The 19,568-nt window shown below is 42.4% G+C and overlaps 1 protein-coding gene across 2 annotated transcripts in view; it reads left to right on the plus strand.

Annotated features, from left to right (window-relative positions):
• The first annotated feature begins 9,848 nt into the window (after positions 1-9,848).
• RAB8B (RAB8B, member RAS oncogene family) overlaps positions 9,849-19,568 on the plus strand; it is a 59,978-nt gene continuing 50,258 nt past the window's right edge. Inside the window, exon 1 of one of the 2 annotated variants that reach the window (XM_081161380.1) lies at positions 9,849-10,076. In XM_081161380.1, the coding sequence (XP_081017506.1) occupies positions 9,953-10,076 (124 nt within the window). In that variant the 5' untranslated portion in view covers positions 9,849-9,952. The remainder of the gene's footprint in view (positions 10,077-19,568) is intronic. The other variant, XM_081161381.1, reaches the window with a different exon arrangement.

A 19,568-nucleotide genomic window follows, 5' to 3' on the forward strand; every position in this document is an offset into this window, starting at 1 on the left:
GAAGCAGCTTGAGGAGAAACCTGGAGGCGGGAACAGCTGTCCTGGGTCCAGTTTGTCAGGAACTCTGACAATGGATGCTGCCTCCCTTCCAGGCAGCTTCCTGTAAATGTGCTGATTTTCACCATGACAGTAGGACTTTACCGTTTAGATCTTCCTAACTAAAATTAAGGATTTAGATTAAATCAATTTCTCAACATATATTCTGCAGGACACAGGTCCCCTAAGAAGCTCTGTCTAAAAGGGGCCTCGAGTCTGGCCGGTGTAGCTCAGCGGTTGAGCATCGACCTAGGATCCAGGAGATCAAGGTTTAATTCCCGGTCAGAGCACATGCCCAGGTTGTGGGCTCAATCTCCAGTGTAGGGCATACAGGCAACAGTCAATCAATGACTCTCTCATCGTTGATGTTTCTATCTCTCTTTTCCTCTCCATTCCTCTCTCTCTAAAATCAATAAAGATATATTTTAAAATAATAAATAAAGTGAATGAGTGAATGAGTGAAGAAGGAAGGGAAGGAAGGAAGGAAGGAAGGAAGGAAGGAAGGAAGGAAGGAAGGAAGGAAGGAAGGAAGGAAGGAAGGAAGGAAGGGAAAGAGAGAGAGAGGGAGGGAGGGAGAGAGAGAAAGAAAAAGAAAGAAAGGAAAGAAGGAAGGAAAGAAAGAAAAAGAAAAAGAAAGAAGGAAGGAAGGAAGGAAGGAAGGAAGGAAGGAAGGAAGGAAGGAAGGAAGGAAGGAAGGAAGGAGAAAGGAAAGAAAGAAAGAAAGAAAGAAAGAAAGAAAGAAAGAAAGAAAGAAAGAAAGAAAGAAAGAAAGAAAGAAAGAGAAAGAAGAAAGAAAAGAAAGAAAGAAAGAAAGAAAGAAAGAAAGAAAGAAAGAAAGAAAGAAAGAGAAAGAAAGAAAGAAAGAAAGAAAGAAAGAAAGAAAGAAAGAAAGAAAGAAAGAAAGAAAAGAAAGAAAGAGAAAAGAAAGAAAGAAAAGAAAGAAAGAGAAAAGGGGCCTCAGGCAGGAGTGTGAGGAAAAGTGCACACTGCACCCAGTTGTGGAGTCAGTTACACAGCACATCAGCATACTAAGGGTTCTGAGAAGTTGTACCGTCAAAACACTGCAATGGCAGCATTTCTCAAACGGGTTTGACCGTGAAACCCTTTCTTCTACTTTCACCTAATATCTGCTGATTCACTTAGTATGCTGAGGTATGAACTTTGAAAACACTGCAATAAGTGATCTCTGTATTTATTGGTTTTATGGCATCTTAAAGCAGAAACTAATCTTAGAAATCAGGCCCATGAGGTAGGATCTCATAGCTGGTCTGGCCAAACTAGGTCCCTTTCATTTGTCAATTTCTTACATCCCATATGCTAATAACCCCAATGAGTGAAATTTTACTGTGAGGAGGGCTAGAAAAAGCATCAATAGTAAAAATCTACAGATAATCTCTAAGCTCCAGGGTTTCTACTTTGTGTTAAACTCTGTTTTTACTTCTGATTAAGCAAAACTAATGGTGCATATCCATAGGCTAGTGGAGATGTTACTGAGCAGAGAATTACCCACAATTCAGGAAGCTAATGAGAAGGGGGAAGGAGAAACAAATGGCACAGAGTCCAAAGCCCACATTATGAGCTCCTGGGTGATTAAGACTAAATTACCTTTTCTTTGATACTGAACTCAAGGAAATCCTTTAATTAATTTTTTTGAGTGTTGAGTCATATATTTCTTTGGTCAGGACTAAGAAAAAACAAACTGATGCCTGCTACATTGACCTTAAAGTCCAGTGTCCTAGATAGAGTCTCCTTAATGCCAACTTTAAAAAAATCTCACACGTCATTTCATAATGGTCTTTGCATAGAATTAAAAGGACAAAGATAATATTAGGCTTCCATTTCTTTTCATGCCATTTGCTTGTAAAGAATTCTTTAAGTAAACAACAGGATTCCCAACTATCATATAGCCTAACCTCGAAGTAATTAAAGAACCAAGCGATTTCCATTCTTTTTTGACAAAACTACTCATGAGTAGCAGATGGCAAACACAAATGTTTTGCTCTAGAGACATATGGAAACCTCTCTGTTTCATAAAAGCCTTAGTGAATATTAAATGTCTAATGATGCCATTCATTGCAGAAATGAGATGTTATGATAATCCCCCAAACAGGCCCAGTTAGACCATAGAGCTTCTTGAGTTTCAGAAAGTAATAGGTGGGAAATTACTATGCGATTGGGATTTCATTAACAGTTTTTCTCAATCTGAATATTTACCCCCGCCCAAAAGAATCACCTATTCAACCTTATTTCTTCAGCATTCTATTAGGTTGTCACCATCATATAAATGTAATTGTAAATCTTAAAAATGAGTAATCAGAGAATTCTGTTTTACTTCATATTAACTCTTCAGTTTTGCCTGAACAGCAAGGAATTTCGAGAGAGAGTGTGTTTTAGCATAAGCTCTGGAACACTCAGCATGCTTTCTGGTTAACTCCATCTATAAGCCCTTGCTGTTAAATTGGGGGAAAATAGTCTATGTTTAAGGTTATTCAGGAAAGATTATTAAGTAATAATTTGAGGCAGGAATCTTATTGGATATGGTTCAAAATACAAAACAGAATTTCATTTTTCTCTTAACCCTGTATACTGGCAACCCAATACATTGTTGTTTCCAGAGAGGACCGAAACTTCGCACTCGTCCGAAAGAGAGAAGTACTGATAACTGAGTCATAGGGTGAACTGAATCCTATTTAGAACAAGGAACTAGGTGTCTTGGGCTCCTCTCCAAGCACCACACCCTGCCTGGCATCCATGGGATCCACTATGCCTGGAGGCTGTTGATAATTCACCAGGGTGTTTGGCTTGCCTGTAAGACCAGAACTACCTCGGGTCATCTGCTATGGGAGCTTGGATTCAAGAGCCAAAGGATTTTATAGACAGAGATGATCTAATCCAATTCCCCCTCATTTTACAGATGAGGAAACAGGCACAGAAAGGTGGTTGTTCTTTTCTAAGGTCACAGAGCTAGTTAGTGGCAGAGCTTGGAACTGAACCCAGGTTATCAGATGTTTAGTCCACTCCTCCTTCCATTACAGAATCCCAGGACAGATTTGACAGAGCCTGATAGAGAACTTACAAAGTTCTAGGCTGCCCAAGTGTTTAACCTGAGCTAGTTGCTGAAGTAGGGTAGAAAAGGGACCAGGTGTAAAGTGCTTATGTTAATTCTAGCTTTGGACCACGAATCCCCTTCTTAAGACAACAATGTTTCTTTCCTGCCTCCTCTTCCCAGTTTAAGATCTGTTTAAGAGAATGACAAGTCAGAATTTTCCTGTACTCATCTCCATGATTTCTCCAGAAATGCCAACATAACCAACCACTTAGCAGTACTCAGTACAAATAGCAATATGCACTTGACACTGAAACAGGTGGAGGTGTTATATGTTGCTTCTGCAGCCTTGTCTCCTCCTGTCTTCTCTGTTTCTAACAAAACCCAGTGATTTAGGGTGAGCGTGACCCCACACTCAGCTCCAGTGGCTTAAGCCAGCTGGCCTATGCCATCCTCTTGGCCCCTAGGGCTGGTTCACAGAAGGACAGCCAGGGCCCAGGGAACTCAGTTCTAGGGTATTTATTTGAGCTCTTGTGGAGGAAGATGCTCTACATTTTGCTCTGTTTGAATCTGGAAGCAAGGAGTCCCAGGAGTTTCAGGAAGACATTTTGCAACCACCTGGGACCAGCCTGTTGAAATAAGTACTACTTTGAGGAAGCATAGCTAAGAAACCAAAAGACAGAAACCAGGTCCCAGGCCTGTCTTTGAGCTGCTAGATTACTCACCTGTCACTAGTTCTATTTCTTATTTTTCAGCATGTGATTTTTTTAAATTTTTATTTAAGCCATTTACCGTTCTATTATTTACTACCATAGCTTCCCAATACCTGTTATGGCGCTGATTGTGAGTTTTGGCACATCTTGACTTTGCCATTGGATCAGAGTCCATTTTAATGTTAGTCCCAAAAGTCTTTCTTTAATCACTTAAGCTTATAAGAAACTATACTCAAAACTCCTAGTACTTACTGCATATATCTTATTTGACACAAAATCCTACATAGCAATACTGAGGTTAATGAAAGGAATGAATTTTTCTAACATATTTTATTGTCAGAAACTTTATTTTCAGAGAAAGAAATAGTATAAGAGGTTTAAGAATGGTTCTTTCCCACCCACCCTTTAGTAGAGTAAAATATTGAGCAGACCTCTATGCAGGCTAAGCTCTATCTCCTTTTTGTGGGTTGGACCCTGTCCAGAAATTAAGCCACCCAGAATATTTGCAACTTGGGTGGTTTCTTCTCTATTCTAGGTGATTAGGTATCTACTCCCAACTCCCAAGTAAAGAGTTTTGCCGTCATCTGGGCATTGCCCATTGGCCCCTGCCTATATTCTAGGGGCCCATGCCATAGATGGCCTCCTATCCAGTCATGCTCATTAACCCAGGTCTGAGGGATGCAGACTGTCCTCTCATCCCCTCTACACCTTGTTGACTTTGTTATAACAAGCTACCAGAAAGGTATTGGTGAGGCGAAAAATACCTAGGTCTTGTAGCAAATAATACACTGAAGGTGTCCCAGGTGTTTTTAAAATACCTAGACTGCTGCCATGATAGTCAGATGTTCAGAGATGGTGGACCAAGTGGATACTGTACTTTCATGTAGCAATTTTTTTTTTGTATTGTCATGTCATCTTTATTTAACTTTTGCTTTGGGTGGTGATATGCAAAATATTTTACTATCAGTTTTGCATGAACATTTGACCATTTGATCAGATTGGATGTCTGACCAATCAAAATGTATGTGCCAATAATCAAAATGACACCCAACTAATCAGAATGAATGCCTAATCAGTCCTAATTAAAACCAACCAATCAGAATGGACACCTGACCCATCAGAATAAATGATTTACCAGCCAAATAGCTGCCTCCCATTTTCACTTGTACATCCTCTCCTCAATTAGTTGCGAAGCAAACTAAGGGCAGGGACCACGTGATAGATCTCTGTTTCCCCCAGGTGGCCTAGCTGAGCTGGTGGTGTAGTGTGAGCTTAATGAATGTTCTTTTAAGTGGACAATATTTACCCAGTGATTGCTCAGGAAACAGCAGTGGGTGGAAAGAGTATAGTTTGTACCTCTCTGAGAAAGACAATTATAGAATTATCCCACTGGAATGTCACTAAACAAATAGCATGTTTTGGATGACACACAGGTGATAAAGAGAAATTGCTATTTTTGAGGTGTTATCATTCAATATGATCTTAACAAGCTAGAGAAATAATATATAATCACACTAATTTCTTAAGCACAACAATGAATAGTATACTTAGGGAATGAGTAACATAAATACAAGCTAGAGAACAACCAGAAAGGTATTGGTGAGGCGAAAAATACCTAGGTCTTGTAGCAAATAATACACTGAAGGTGTCCCAGGTGTTTTTAAAATACCTAGACTGCTGCCATGATAGTCAGATGTTCAGTCATTCAGCAACTCATTGAGTACCTACTATGTGTAAGGCCTCATGCTCAGCATGCTGGGAACAAAGTGAGAAATTAGCAATGTCCCCTTTCTCAATCAGCTCAAGTTTGAAGGGAGAAGACAAAGAAGTACACAAACTATTATTAGATAACAGAGAGACAACTTATTCGATGGCTGAGTCATCAGTCAGTGAAAATAATCACCATGAAGGACATCTTTGTAGCCCACCGGGACAGCTGTGCTCAACAGATGGCAGAGGACCAGAACCCAAGAGAGGCTGAGCAGAAGCGTCAACACTGATGGGTGCAGACTGATGGCCAGAGGATACTTTGCCCCTAATTTTTCAGGACCACTTAAGTGCCTGGATTCTTGTAGGATACGATTAAGGGGAGAAAATTCCCAAGAATGATTGCTACCCATTGTGCCAGCCCTTGACAAGCAGGAGTCTCAGCCAAATATAATTTCATTTCAGCAATTAAGAGAGGTGACATTTCTTGCACTCAAGTGTCATGGAGCAAATTAAATCAGTTAAAGAATGCCTGAATTAATTTGAAAATTTGCCTAGAGAACACACATACCCTCAAGAATATGTTTGTAGATTCCTGAAGGTCTTTAACCCCCAGGATGAATAAACTACTATAAGAAGTGAATAAAGCCTTTGGAATCATGCAACATAGCAGCCTTGCTTGCCGCCACAAGGAAAGCTAGCCTGGTGACAGACTAAACATATCAAGGAGGGCAGCAACAAGAGAATACAGTAAAATGAACCGGAATCTGATGAAAACCAAAAGCTCCTGGAGACCTTACACCAGACAGATGTGCTTTTGGCATCATTAGAAAATTCACAGGGAAGAACCCAAATTGACCCAGCCTGGTCACATGCCCATCTCTGTGGCTGGAGGAGTAAAGTACCATGATTCACAGTCCCCAGTGGGGGAAGAGCAGCTTCCCAAAAGCATGAAGAAAGAGTGCTGGCCTGACAAAACCCACAGAGGATAAACTCCTTGGACATCTAGATTTCTGTAAGTCAAGCTGCCATGTCCAAAAGCTTCAATAAACATTTCCAGGGGCAAATTGAATGTGCTGGTCTGCCTAGTGCTCTGCAGTGATGTAGCATTTCAAGGGTGGGTTTGGGTAACTGGCAAAAGAGTATTGATGTGGTTTCCTTTGGAAAGAGATCCAAAGATGCCACTTAGAGAAAGTGGCAACCAGCAACCTGTTACCTGTGGTACTCTCAGATCTACAAATATATTGTCCTCCTCTGAGCAAAAATACCTTGATTCAATAGTACTGCTACTACCACCAAAATCTCATCTCTAAGTAACATACTGTTGAACAAAATATGAAGATTAATAATGCATAAAAGGGAAAAATGGGATTCTTCGAAGTAATGTCAATATACCAAAATGCTTGAATGGTTCAACAGTGGTGCACAGACTTACCTGTTAGAAAGTCACAACATTATATGCACATGGTAGTAGAGAAAAACCGGGGAAGTGAAAATAAAACAGAATTGTTAAGAAAATTCCCATCAAGTAATGAAATTCCCCTAAGGAAATTTAGGGACTTTAAAATTCCTAACTCTAGCTCCTCTTCTGAACTTAAGTTCTTTACCACATCAGCATGTTCTGTTTATTATTTATTTATTTATTTATTTATTTATTTATTTATTCGTCACCTGAGGATGTTTTTTATTGATTTTAGAGAGAGAGGAAAGGAGAGGGAGAGGAACATCGATTTGAGAAACATCAGCCACTTGCCTCCCATACGCACTCCAACTGGGGATTGAACCCCGCAACCTGGGTATGTGCCCTGACTGACGGAATGGAACCCACGACCTTCAGTGTATTGGGTGATGCTCCAACCAAGTGAGCCACACTGGCCAGCGCTTTTTAAAAAAAAGATTTTTCTATTGATTTTTTAGAGAGAGAGGAGCATGAATGCAAGAGAGAAACATCACTAGGCTGCCCCTGCATGCTCCCCAACCTGAGATGGAACCCGCAGCCTGGATGTGTGCCCTGACTGGGAATTGAACTTGAGACTCTTCGGTGCAGGAGGCAGTGTGTTGTTACTCACACAAAAAGAGAATGCCAACAGTGAGTGCATGCAGATAGTGGAACTAAAAGTTACTTTAATCAGCACACATTTTATAAAAGGAAGAAGATCCCCCTGGTCTTTGCTTATTTCTCCCCCCTTCTTTTCCAGAATAAAGATGAAGGTGTAGAAATGAGCAGTCCACACTTGTTCAGCCTTGGTTGAGGCCAAGTTCACAGACTTGCCTGAGAACTGGCTGGGGCAAGGAGGCTCGGCCTGGGCCAGAGGGCAGAATCCCTCCTCATTAGGTAGCAGAAGCTGTGACTTTTGTACTCCTTAGAGCTTTGTTCCCATCAAGTGGACTCTAGGAATTAGACTAGATTAGCGGCTACCCTCTGGGTACTATATGATCAATAAGTGTGAATTAATGATACATTTCATCTTCTTTCCACATAGAAGGTGAAGGCCAGTACTAGGGCCAACTGAATCTTCTTCCATACCAAGGCTAAGAATGGAATATCACTGTCATTGTACATAAGTCACAAAACACTCAACTTTTTTTTTTTAATAAAAGCCTGCTCAAATAACTGTCCAAGTTTTTCTTATTCCACTAACGGGTGAGTCCACTGGTTCCCTTAATAACCTCCTGTAACCTACCAGAAGGTGTTTCTTTAGATCTATGGTAAATGCCTAGGCCAGTGTTTCTCAAATATTTTGGCCTCAGGATCCCTTTATCCTCTTAAAAATGATTGAGGATCCTAAAGAGCTTTTGTTCATGTGGGTCTTATCTGCCAGCATTTGACATATTAGAATTAAAACTGAGAAGGGAAAAGTAGAGATGAGAGAAAGAGAGCCCTGACTGGGTGGAGCGTCTGGTCCCAGACCTCCTTAGCTGTTTATTTTCCTTCAACTTAACCTTAGTCAGTAAACACTCCTTCCTGGAGAACTTGATCTGGTTGGGTTTCTGCCACTAGCGAATGAAAGGCCTGAAAGTAGTGCATCCACAAAAACAAAGAATAGTCTGAGACAGTAAGTAAAGGATTAAGTTGGGTATGACAGAATGTTGACCCCCCCCATTTGTTATCCATTAAGTGAGGGCCTGCCTTCTGAGGGTTGAAGATAACCATCACCACTAACATTTGTATAATGCCTTGTGGATTTCAAAGTGCATTCACGTTCAGTATCCATTTAATTTTCCCTGCAATCCTATGAAACAGCTTGTTTTATACCCATTTTACAGACGAGAAAACCGAGGTGCAGAGAGCCGGTGTGCATTTAAACAGCTAAGCCAAGACAAAACTCAAATCTTCGTCTCTAGATTCCCATGGTCATAATTCCTTCCTCACATGATGCTTGCCAAAAAAAATTTTTTTTTAATCTTCACCTGAAAATATTTTTTTCCATTGATTTTTCTTTTTTTTAAAGGAGGGGGGAGAGAAACATCAATGTGAAAGAGACATGTAGATTGGTTGCCTCCCGCACGCACCCCAGCCGGGTCAGGGACTGAGCCTGCAACTGAGGTACTGCCCTTGACCGGCAATCTAAGGAGACCCTTCCATGGGCCAGCCAAGGGTCCAACCACTGAGCAAAACTGGCCAGGGCGATGCAGTTTTTAAGGGCACAGACCTGTAGCAAAACCCTTACTATTTTCAATTCCAACATTTTTTTAAATCCAGTCTCCTGCGGGGGGAGGGGAGCGGTCTGCATAGCAGATCCTCGAAACTACCCATCGTATCTGGCTTTCGTCTGGAGGCCTGAAGAAGAGAACAGGAGTGGGGTTGAAGTCAGAACGGCAATCGCTCTTTTCCAGCTCTGTGACTGAGGGGCTGCAGGAGGGGCTTAGAGCAAGTGCGGGGCAGGAACCGGAGGAGAAGCCAGACAGGGCACTGCAGGTAATCCGCAGGCTGCGCCACAGCAGCGGTAAGGAAGAAAAGCATCTCAGCTCCGGGTCCCGGCCGGAGAGATGCAGGAGCCCCGGGACTGCGATTCCGAGGTCCTGGATTTGAAAGGCGCCCGCACACAAAGAAATGACGTTAAGTACCCGCGGCGCGGTACGCGGGTTAGACACCTGGCTTCCCTTCCTCATTTGGAGGGAAACGCCCAGTCCACCTGGTCACCCAGCCGAGAGCTGATCTTTTATCGTCGGCGGCAGTCCTTACGGCGGGCGCCAGGCACGCCCGAAGACGGTCCAAGGAACTACAAGTCCCATGAAGCCCCGGGGCGCGGGGCGGTGATGACAAAGCCCCCGCGGATTGGCCAGGCGGGGCGGGGCGCGCAGGCCTTCTCCGAGGGCAGGGGCGGGGCGCGGGGCGCGGGGCGGGGCGCGCGGCGGCGGCGGGGCGGGCACGCCCCCTCGCCGCGGCCCCCTCCCCGCCTCGTTCCGCCGCGGCTCTCGCTCCCGGTCAGAGGGCCGGAGCGCGAAGATGGCGAAGACGTACGATTATCTGTTCAAGCTGCTGCTGATCGGCGACTCGGGAGTGGGCAAGACGTGCCTCCTTTTCCGCTTTTCCGAGGACGCCTTCAACACCACCTTCATCTCCACCATCGGTGAGGGAGGGGCCGCGGCCGGGGCCGCGGAGTGAGGAGTAGGGGGCGGGGGCGGGGGCGAGGGGCCTGGGAGAGGGCGGCGGGAGAGGGCTCGGGGCCCCGGGGGCCGCGGGCGAGGGTGGCGGAGAGAGGTAAGGGGCGGGCGGAGGGGCGAGGCTGGGAGGTGAAGGGGAAACTTGGGGGCAGAGAAAGGGGAAGGGGAACCCGAGGAACAAGGACTGAGGGTGCTGGGGGAAATGAGAGGGCGGGGGTGACAGGGAAGGGTCTCGGAGGGACACGAGAAGTGTTGTGGGGAGAGGAAGGCGCAGTGGGTGTGAGGTGGATTGAGGGGCAGGAAGGAGGAAGGAAATGGGAAGGGGGAAATGCAGGGTCGGGGGACGGGGACGTGAGGCGAGGGGCCGCGGGCGCGGGGGGCGAGTGGTGGGCACCCAGCCGCGGGAGCGAAGGCGGGGAGCAGGTGGCGGGGAGAGGGACGGGGCGCAGGGGCCTGGCGGAGCTGCCCGGGGGGGGGGGGGGCGGGAGGGGAGGCGAGGATCCTCGGCGGAGAAAGTGCCCGGGAGCCGGTGTGCGCGGAGCGGGGACGGAAGCTGGTGTGCGGTGGGGAGGCCGAGCCGCCGGGTCAGGGGAGGTGGGAGAAGGAAGGAGAGCAGCTGGGAAGCGGGCTTTCTCCGGGAACTGGGGCCCCGCGGCCGTCTTCCCTCCCGACTTCCTTTGGATCAAGTGCAGGAAAAAGGGAAAAAGTGACTAACGATGGGATGGTGTCTGCGGAGCCTTGGGCTGTCCCGCGAGTTTCGCGGTGCTAAGAGAACGGGTGACTTTGGGGAACGATGCGGTCAGGAAAATAGGATTCCTTGACTACCATCTCCTGAGAAGCAACACGTCTCAGTTTTTTAAAATTCTTGGGCTTAGGTGTTTAATAGCTTCTCAGCTGAGGAGTCCCGCCTGGGTCCCTGTGTGTTTTGCGTTGGTTTTAATGATTAGCTGCTCAATGCATCACAACATGCAACATACCCCCGACTATTTTCAGTTGATTGAGGGTGTATTTTTTTTTCTATTTTTTTTTTTCTGGTCGTGGCTGGGAGCTGTTCTTCCAGTTTTTGTACTGGAAGGCTTTGCGTTCAGGTAACAAGTTCCTTGACTTACTGTAAACTGAGGAGGAAATCAAAGCTGGTTTTCAGCTGCCTGTGCAAGTCATCGTTTTCCCTGTTAAATAGCTGCAGTTAATTAAATACCTTCCGAATCTTAGCTCCTGGTCGTCTGGGTGATATTTGTGGCTTCTAAGAGTAGCTCACTTAAGGGTCTTTCAAATGGTTCTTACAGCATATTTCACCATGAATTTCTGGGATTATTGGGGGCTAGTGCTGTGGTAGTAAGTGTATTTGATTACTTGTATGTTTTAAGGATAATTTATTATTTTTAAAAAAAGATTATTTGGGTACAGGGTGCTCTTCAAATGGAGCACTAGGAAAGGCTCTGTGGTTGATTGGTGTGTCCTGGTCTCTTTCATGCGGATTGGACCGTCCGAAACCTCCCGGCCTCAGGAAGCCTGGGCTTAGGGAAGTTCAAGTTGCAAGTTCTTGGCAGTCAGTCTTGAGTGGGACTTTTTTCTTCTCTGAGGAAGCATATTTTAAATGTCATGTCTCAAGTATATTTCTAAGAGATTTGGTTGGAGCTGTTACAGCAACTAAAGGGCGTTAATTTTTATGCCAGTACTAACGTCAGAACCCCGAGTAACCCTTTTACGCTGTTGAATGCATGCTGCAGTCCAGTTGGTGAAGGACAATTTCTGACAAGTTGAGTGGGTAGTCTTTTGTCCATTCTAAGTGTGACCCTCCCAGAAACATTCTCCCTCTTTGAAAGCGAGGGAGTCTCGAGGATGCTATTTCTGTTAAGCTCCTTGGATGACCTTTGCTTGTTTGTAACAGTCTTACTAGTTTTCCCTTTTTTGCCTTAATTTTTGTCCCACATTTCCTTTAAGAGTGACTACTTCCTTTTAAAATAGTAGCTTTTAAAAATTACTTTTCTTTCTGAAGGATTAGACTCTTTCTTGCATGGATATATATTTTTTAATAATTGCAATTCAATTCAATGGAGGTTTGCAGCTCTTAAGGCATGAAACAGTGTCCTGGAACTGTTTAAAACAGGCAGTAGACAGTTAAATGGGGTCAATCTCACGAATAATCTTAGCCTTTGTGTTTTCTGTGGGGTGGATGTGGTAAAAAGAGACTATGAGCTGTGACTTCAGTGGACATAGAGGAGGGGGAAATCTCCCATGCCTCTTGTTTAGCCCCAACAGGAAGTGGTAGCACACTGCCTTCAAACAGTAAAAGAATGTATATATCTGAAACCTAATGCTTTGCAGTTGAAATTAAGTTAGGAAGCTAAGGTGAATGTTAATACTATCCAAGTAAAAATTTCCACACACTTTTCACTGACCACAAACATGGGCTTGGAGTGTCCACATCTTTTGCAGCAAAATCCCACTACTCTCTCAACACCCCCATCCCATTCCCAGGTGATAGGAAGTTGTTGAAGTGAGTTGGTGGTTCGTCTCTTCCCAGGCATAATTATTTCTTGAAGTATCTAGGTGTGTGTAAGTTCCTGGGTTATTATAACTGGGTTTGGACAAGGCCTGCCCCAGCATTGCTGACAAAACTTGATAAGGTCTACGTCACAGGAAAGATCCATTTCTTAACACCTGGGGTTTGTGTGTGTATGTGGTTTGTTGTATGTGTATACTTCGTTCCTGTTTCTTCTCATGAGGGTACATTTTAAGACTTAATTTTGGTTTGTTAAAGGTTTAGTAGTTTTAAAAAGGGTATCTTTAGACACTTTTAATGGGGCTGCTGCCATCATGAGAGGAAAGAGACAATTAGTCATTTTCATTACAGATACAGTTGTCTCGCAGATACTTTTTCTTCTCTAAGGTTCTGTTGTCTTCTCTGATATCCTGGTTTCCCTCATTTCCTTTTTGCTCTTTGGGTGGTGGAGGGTACATTTTCTTTCAACTGACTTATTGGGAATCTTCCAGTATATCAGTCAGATGATATTTGTCAACTGTTGAGTAGGGATGTTCTATCCATTTGAAATTGTAGGCCCAGTGCCTAGGAACAACTAGCCTTTCAGTGCAAACATTTGAGAACTGAGAAGAGTTTTTTAATTAGTTTCCCCAAACCTCTTACATAATGATAATTAGTGTTTAATTAAATGTCTAGAAAATGTAACATTAAGACAACTAGGAAACGGCTCTACAGTTAGCTATGTGTTATATTTCCTAAGGGATGTGGGTGCATTTTAATACTGACACAAGGGTACGGTGACATCTTGGAATGGCCTGTCCTGACTAAGGTGCTGGTAGAAGAAAAAGAAAACCAGGTCCTGTCCTCTAACAGGACAATCTAAGCTCTTTCCCTTTGCTGTCTTTCCCCTGCCCTGCCCCCCCCCCCGTCTTCCTGTTAGGGTATTTCCTGAGTGGTTTCATTTTAGTATAGACATAGTTTGACAGCAGAAAGAGTCTTGGAGATTATCTACTTTATGTCTCTGCCCCAGTTTGATAAATAAGAAAACTAAATTTAAGTTGACATCGTCAAGATCGCACAGCTGGTTGTAGCCGAACCTCCAGTGAACTCCAAATCCAAGTCTGTGTGACTTTTCATAGTCAAGCTGCTGCTGTTTCTGATCAGTGTACCGTCTCTGTAAATTTGTCACCACCTTTTCTAGGGAGGAATTAGATTTTGCACATATGCTTTTATGTGGAGAAAGTGAAATGTTCCCATTTTGATTAGCCAGATCTGTTCTGGAAAATAGTAAATGCTCATACGGTGGTTCAGCGTGCTATAGGAGTGGACACAGGGAGAGCTCAGCATATTGTAGCTGTCCTTTGCCCTTTCTGTGTAGTTTCAGGCTAGGAGATCAAAGGGCATTCTGTTATTAAAATTCCTTCCATGTGCAAAATAACTAATGAGATCATATTAATAGCAGTATGCTGGTAATTGTTGCAGCCTAGTGTCACCAGAACACTTTTAGACATTTTATTCTGTAGCATTGCATTTTCCTCTTTGCATTCAGTTTCGTCAAAATCAGGGCTTGACAAACTATTGCCTACAGGCCAGATGTGGCCTACAGCCTGTTTTTTGCAGTCCACAAGCTAAGAATGTTTTTTTACATTTTTAAGGGTTATTAAAAAATCAAACAAAGCAAAGAAGAATATGCAACGAAGACCATATGTGTCCCACAAAGCTTAAAAATATTTACTCTTTATAGAAAAGGTTTGCTGACCCCAACTTAAAATTAAAAACTGTTTCTCGTTGGTAGCAATTCAAAGCTTTTTCAAGACTTACTCACTGAAAAACAAGCTTTTGTCATGTTTACATTTTTATCCAAGATGATATCAACATTTGGCTAAGCGTAATCCAGATATGTAGAGCAAGTTGATTTTGATTTTCATAGTTGTTTTCATTTGTTCATTTCATCTTTGCAAACAAAAATATGCACAGAACATTCAGCTTCAAATTGAACATTTTGTACATAAAGCCTTGTTTTAATGTCATGTGTTCTTTCAAAGCTGTCAGTAGACTTCCTGTCTAAGTGACAGCTTTGAAATAACAACACTACTTCAGAAAAAGTAGAATTTAACACTTGGTAATAAAGGGTTAAACTAATCTCCTCAGTTCGTATTCTAGCACATGAAAAAAGCCAGCCTACAAATTAAGGAGGGGAGCAGGGAAACTGAGTCTTGGATACAGATATCAATATGTCTTAAGCATAAGTGTACTCTAATAAAGAGCTTGGCCAGCTGTTCTGCATGGCAGCAAATCAGGGAGGAGATTCTCTTGGCAACAGCACCAAGATTGTTTGGATCCACTGAGAAAAGTTGGAGGGAAATAGGTTTGCATGTTGTCTTAGAGGGAAATAAATCTAGTCTTTGGAGACAAGGAAAAAAATTAACAATTGGTTTTTGAATTGAACCCGGTAACTGAATCTGAAAAGAACCATGGAATCAGAAGTGGAAGACCAGGATGCTGCTGGCATGGCCTGAAGCTGGTTCTGGTTTAGGTCTGACTGCCTGCACACTCCCTTTCATGTGTTAGAACTGCTACTTGGAAGAATTTTGCAGGAAAGAGTTTTTCGTATCAAGATGAGAAGAACATTGGCGTGGGGATGGGGAAGTAGCTTTAGGTTGTTAATAATAATATCGTGGAACATAATGTGGAGCTTCTGACGTAAATAGCCCATGAAGTGAACTTGTTCATGTTTGATGTTAGGGAGATAGTGTGGCGTGTTAAGAAGAGCGATGTGTCTGTAGTCAGATCTGGATTTATGTCCTGGCATATGCCTTTGCTAGTTCTCTGGCATTTAGAGAGTCAGTTGTCCTGCTGGGACCTTAGTTTTTCCATCTATAATAGAGTGTAATAATATGGTACCAATTTTTCAGGGTTGCCGTGAATCCCCTAGGGCAGGAATCAGGTCTTACTTACCTTTTAAATCTCCAAGGCCTGTATTAAATGACCACTCAGTTGGATGAATGATGACTGGACAGATGAGTTGTGAAAGCACTATATAAGTTGTAAAGCATTGCTTGGATTTTAGCTACTGCCTTGCATAGTATTATAGATGATTAGATGATATCTGAGATAAGATTAAAATTGCTTAATATGAATTCTTTACACAAGAGTGGTATTTGCCCCAGTATAAAGTGTTGTATATCAGTCTATGATCAGTTTTAAAGGGATGTTTTAAAATATGTAAGATATTTCACATATCTTTCAGACTCCCTAATAAGCTGCTTCCAACCCCCCACTAACATAAATACCAAAGAGAAAATGAGTGAAATCACTGGGTTTGCTTTTGAAGAGCCATTTCAGCTTTGTCTCTGCCCATTAGATTCAAACAATGCAACAGATGCCTGTTAACAGTTTTGTGCCCAGTTTTAATTAGCAGATGGAGCCGTGTTTGTGTCTGTGTTCTGCCCAGCACTTGTTTGAGTGACAGGGTAGTGAGTGGATTGGAATTCGGTGTTTGTGTTGAATAAAGCCAAATTCTGTTTTTAAAAAGATGAATATAAACCTTTATTATATAGAACCACTTGCATACCTCACTGGAATAGCATGGTGTCTGGAGTAAAACTAATGTTTGCAGTTGTGTTCTCAGCTCTTATTACAGGAAAAAATTACCATTTTATAGTTTAAAAGAAGGTTTTACTGTATTTCAAAACTATCAGGAAGTGGCTTTCTTTTTTCAAAAAAAAATCTTTATTGACTTCAGAGAGAGGGAAAGAGAGAGAGAGAAATATCAATGGTGAGAGCGTCATCATTGATCGGACGCCTCGTGCACTCCCCTGACCCGGGATCAAGCCCGCAACCCAGGCATGCACCCTGACTGGGAATCAAACCGTGATCTCCTGGATCCTAGGTCAGTGCTCAACCACTGAGCCATGCCCAGTTGGGTGGAAATGGCTTTCTTTGAAGGTCCATTTCCATATTTTGGCATAGTATGTTGAGGAATATGCAAAACTGGGCTGAAATAGACTTTAGCATGGATGCTAATGCTGGCCGATTGGTAGAGGCCACCTGGAATGCTGTGTTGTATAGAATTCTGAGGTCCTATCTGGGCTCAGCAAACTCGAGGGCTGTCATGGATTCCCGATGTCTGCCATGGCAATGGAGGGAGAGAATGGGTGGCAACATCATACACGTTATGCTGTTTATTTTCTAAAGTGAATAGGTAGCTATCCAATGCATTATGTCTAAATTTCAGTATTAAAAATGTTACTGGTGGCCCTGGCCAGGTGGCTCAGTTGGTTGGAGCATCATTCTGTGTACCAAAACGTTGCAGGTTCAATTCCCGGTCAGGTGCATGTGGGATTGATCTCTCTCTCTCTCTCTCTCTCTCTCTCTCTCTCTCCCCTCTCCTCTCCCCTCCTCCTTCTCTGTCCCTCCCCCCCCCTAAAAAAATCAATAAACATGTCCTCAGGTGAGGATTAAAAAATACATATATATATATATTACTGATGAATGGTTATTGGCTATATTGTGTCTAGAGATGGGTCCTTTTCTCCTTTTCCTACTGAACATAGGAAAGTCCCAAAATTAGTGGTTTTGGACTTTTTTATTTTGACTTGAATTAATAAGAACCTTAAAGGAAGTGGATGCCTAATTGTCTGTAGAACAGATAAGCCTGCTTTTTGTTTTATTTTGTGTTACTTAGTAACTCAGGACTTCCTTTGGGAAGCCACATACAGTGGTGGAAACAATTTGGAAACAGTTACCGCAGCAGCCCTGTTACTTGGCTGTGATGAAGTATTTCCTTGCTGTCCTACCTATAGCAGTCATCATCAGTTTAATTAGGCACTTTAATATTTACCGGTTGCTGAACCTTTGGAGATGAATTTTAATTCTTAGCTCCCAGGAGAAAATACCAAAGCTCTGCATGTCCTTAATGTTCATCAGATTTAGACTAGCAATCACTGAGATAGACTGGGTGACAGCACTGTAGGATTTCAGAGCACTTTGCAAAAGCTGGGTTAGGATGGAGATCTCACCTCATCATAATACAAAGCAACCACAAAGCAGTTAAGCAATGTGTAGTGTTGCACAGCTTTCTGCTGGCAGAGCTGGAACTGACATGACTTCCCCCACATCACATAATAATTTTGCCTGTTTTGGCAAAGAACTTGGCAATAATTATTTTAACAACTCATAGATATTTTCCTGATATATAAAGTGGTAGGACAGTCTCTAAAATATGTTACCAGTTTTTAACATGAAATATAGGTGATCTATTTAAAAGCTGAGTTTTAAGGGTTTTTTTCTTAGGACCCTATGCAATATTTGTTTATATGGAATAAGTATTGCAAAATATTCTGATGTCATACATACTGACAAGAAAAAAAATTCTGAGATGTTCTTAATTAAATTACAGTGGGCCATAGAGTGAGAGAAAGAGCAGTTAGGCTGTTCATAGCTGGGGGCCAGCTCACAAGACTGTTCAACACTCCTGAGTGTATGTAGGAACTTTGAATTAACTTTCAAGTGGCTATAATCTAAAAGAGAAGATAACCAGGCACCATCAAACCCCTGGAGACTTCCCATCTTGTTTACACATGAACATTTCAGACTTGCCCATAATAAATCCAAAGGAGCAAACACTTCCTTACGAACTCTGCACCTAACCGGAACTAGCGCCACTTCACCTTCTGCCACCCCCTTTATCTATAGCTAGTGTACATTCTTTCACAACAACTTACATCTTTCTCCCCCTAGTTGATGTATGGAAAGGCTGGCCAACTTTCCCACATGGTGCTGGTGCTGCTGCTGCTGGTTTTGACTTCATGTCCCAGGACCGGGTCCTTTTTTTTTTCTTTCTTGCTAGCAGTGACCCAATAAACCCTTTCTTTTAAAAAGACTTTCAGCTGGAAGTTGGAATTTTTGTTTAACAACAAAAATACACAAAATCCATTACAAAAAAGGGTTTGTGTTGTGAGCTGTCAGTGACTAACCCTACTGTAATTTGTTAATTGCTTTTGAATTTGGATGGAGTAGCTGTTTATAATTTTCAATAAAGAATATTTAACTTTTTTTCTTAAGGTCTCTGAATAAAATCTTGAGATGGCACAGAAAACAATTCTTTATTGAGAGTTAACTTCCATTTTTGGAATGACCCAGACCACGCTCTCATTTCACTGTCTCCATTTAACACCTCACTCGTACCAGGGCTTGGGGATAGGGGTTGGATTGGAAAGAGTAATGAAAAGAACATTCTCTTCTCTCCTATTGATTTCTTTGGCTACTTGTTCAGTCTCTTGCTTTTGCTTTTGTTAACAGTTGGAGTAAACTATTGGGTTTAGAAACTTCTGCCTAAAATAGTGTGAGAATTAATAGTGATTTCTGATTGTATTGATTGCTTATATTGTTTAGAACTAGGAGATTAAAAAATAGTGCTTGTCTCAGTTGCCACCAGTAATGAACAGTGATGTACAAATAAGGGTCCTGCCCACAAACAGAATAATTTGAGTGAGTGCATTTCCTGTTTTCTCTACTTACTATTGTTTTGAAAATTTCCAATTCTTACAGAAGCATAAAAAATTCGTGGGACAATTGAACTAATTTCTTTCATTTTCACAAAATTCCATTATAATTAAAATTAAAAACATGTATATAATATAATCAGAGGTGTTTCTCTATATGGCCCTTCAGCCTTAAACTTTGATAAACACCATTACATTTTAAATTTATGTTGTTATCTCATTATGTGATCTACCACACTTTTTATTCAAATTATCTCATTATTGCAAAATAGAGTATATATTACTCTGAAAAACAAGTGGAGCACTTTCTAGTTAGTCATGGCACAAGCCCCTCCCAAGGACACTAGACTAGGCCTGTTTTCTCATCATGCAGGCAAGTGCAGGCTTCCGTGGTCTTAAGAGTTTCTTCTGGCTGCAGCATTCTGTGAACATAAATCAAGTACAGTGGTACCTTGGCTTTTGAATGT

The sequence above is a fragment of the Miniopterus schreibersii genome (genome assembly GCF_964146895.1).
Source record: "Miniopterus schreibersii genome assembly, chromosome: 1".
In the NCBI taxonomy this organism is placed as follows: domain Eukaryota; kingdom Metazoa; phylum Chordata; class Mammalia; order Chiroptera; family Miniopteridae; genus Miniopterus; species Miniopterus schreibersii.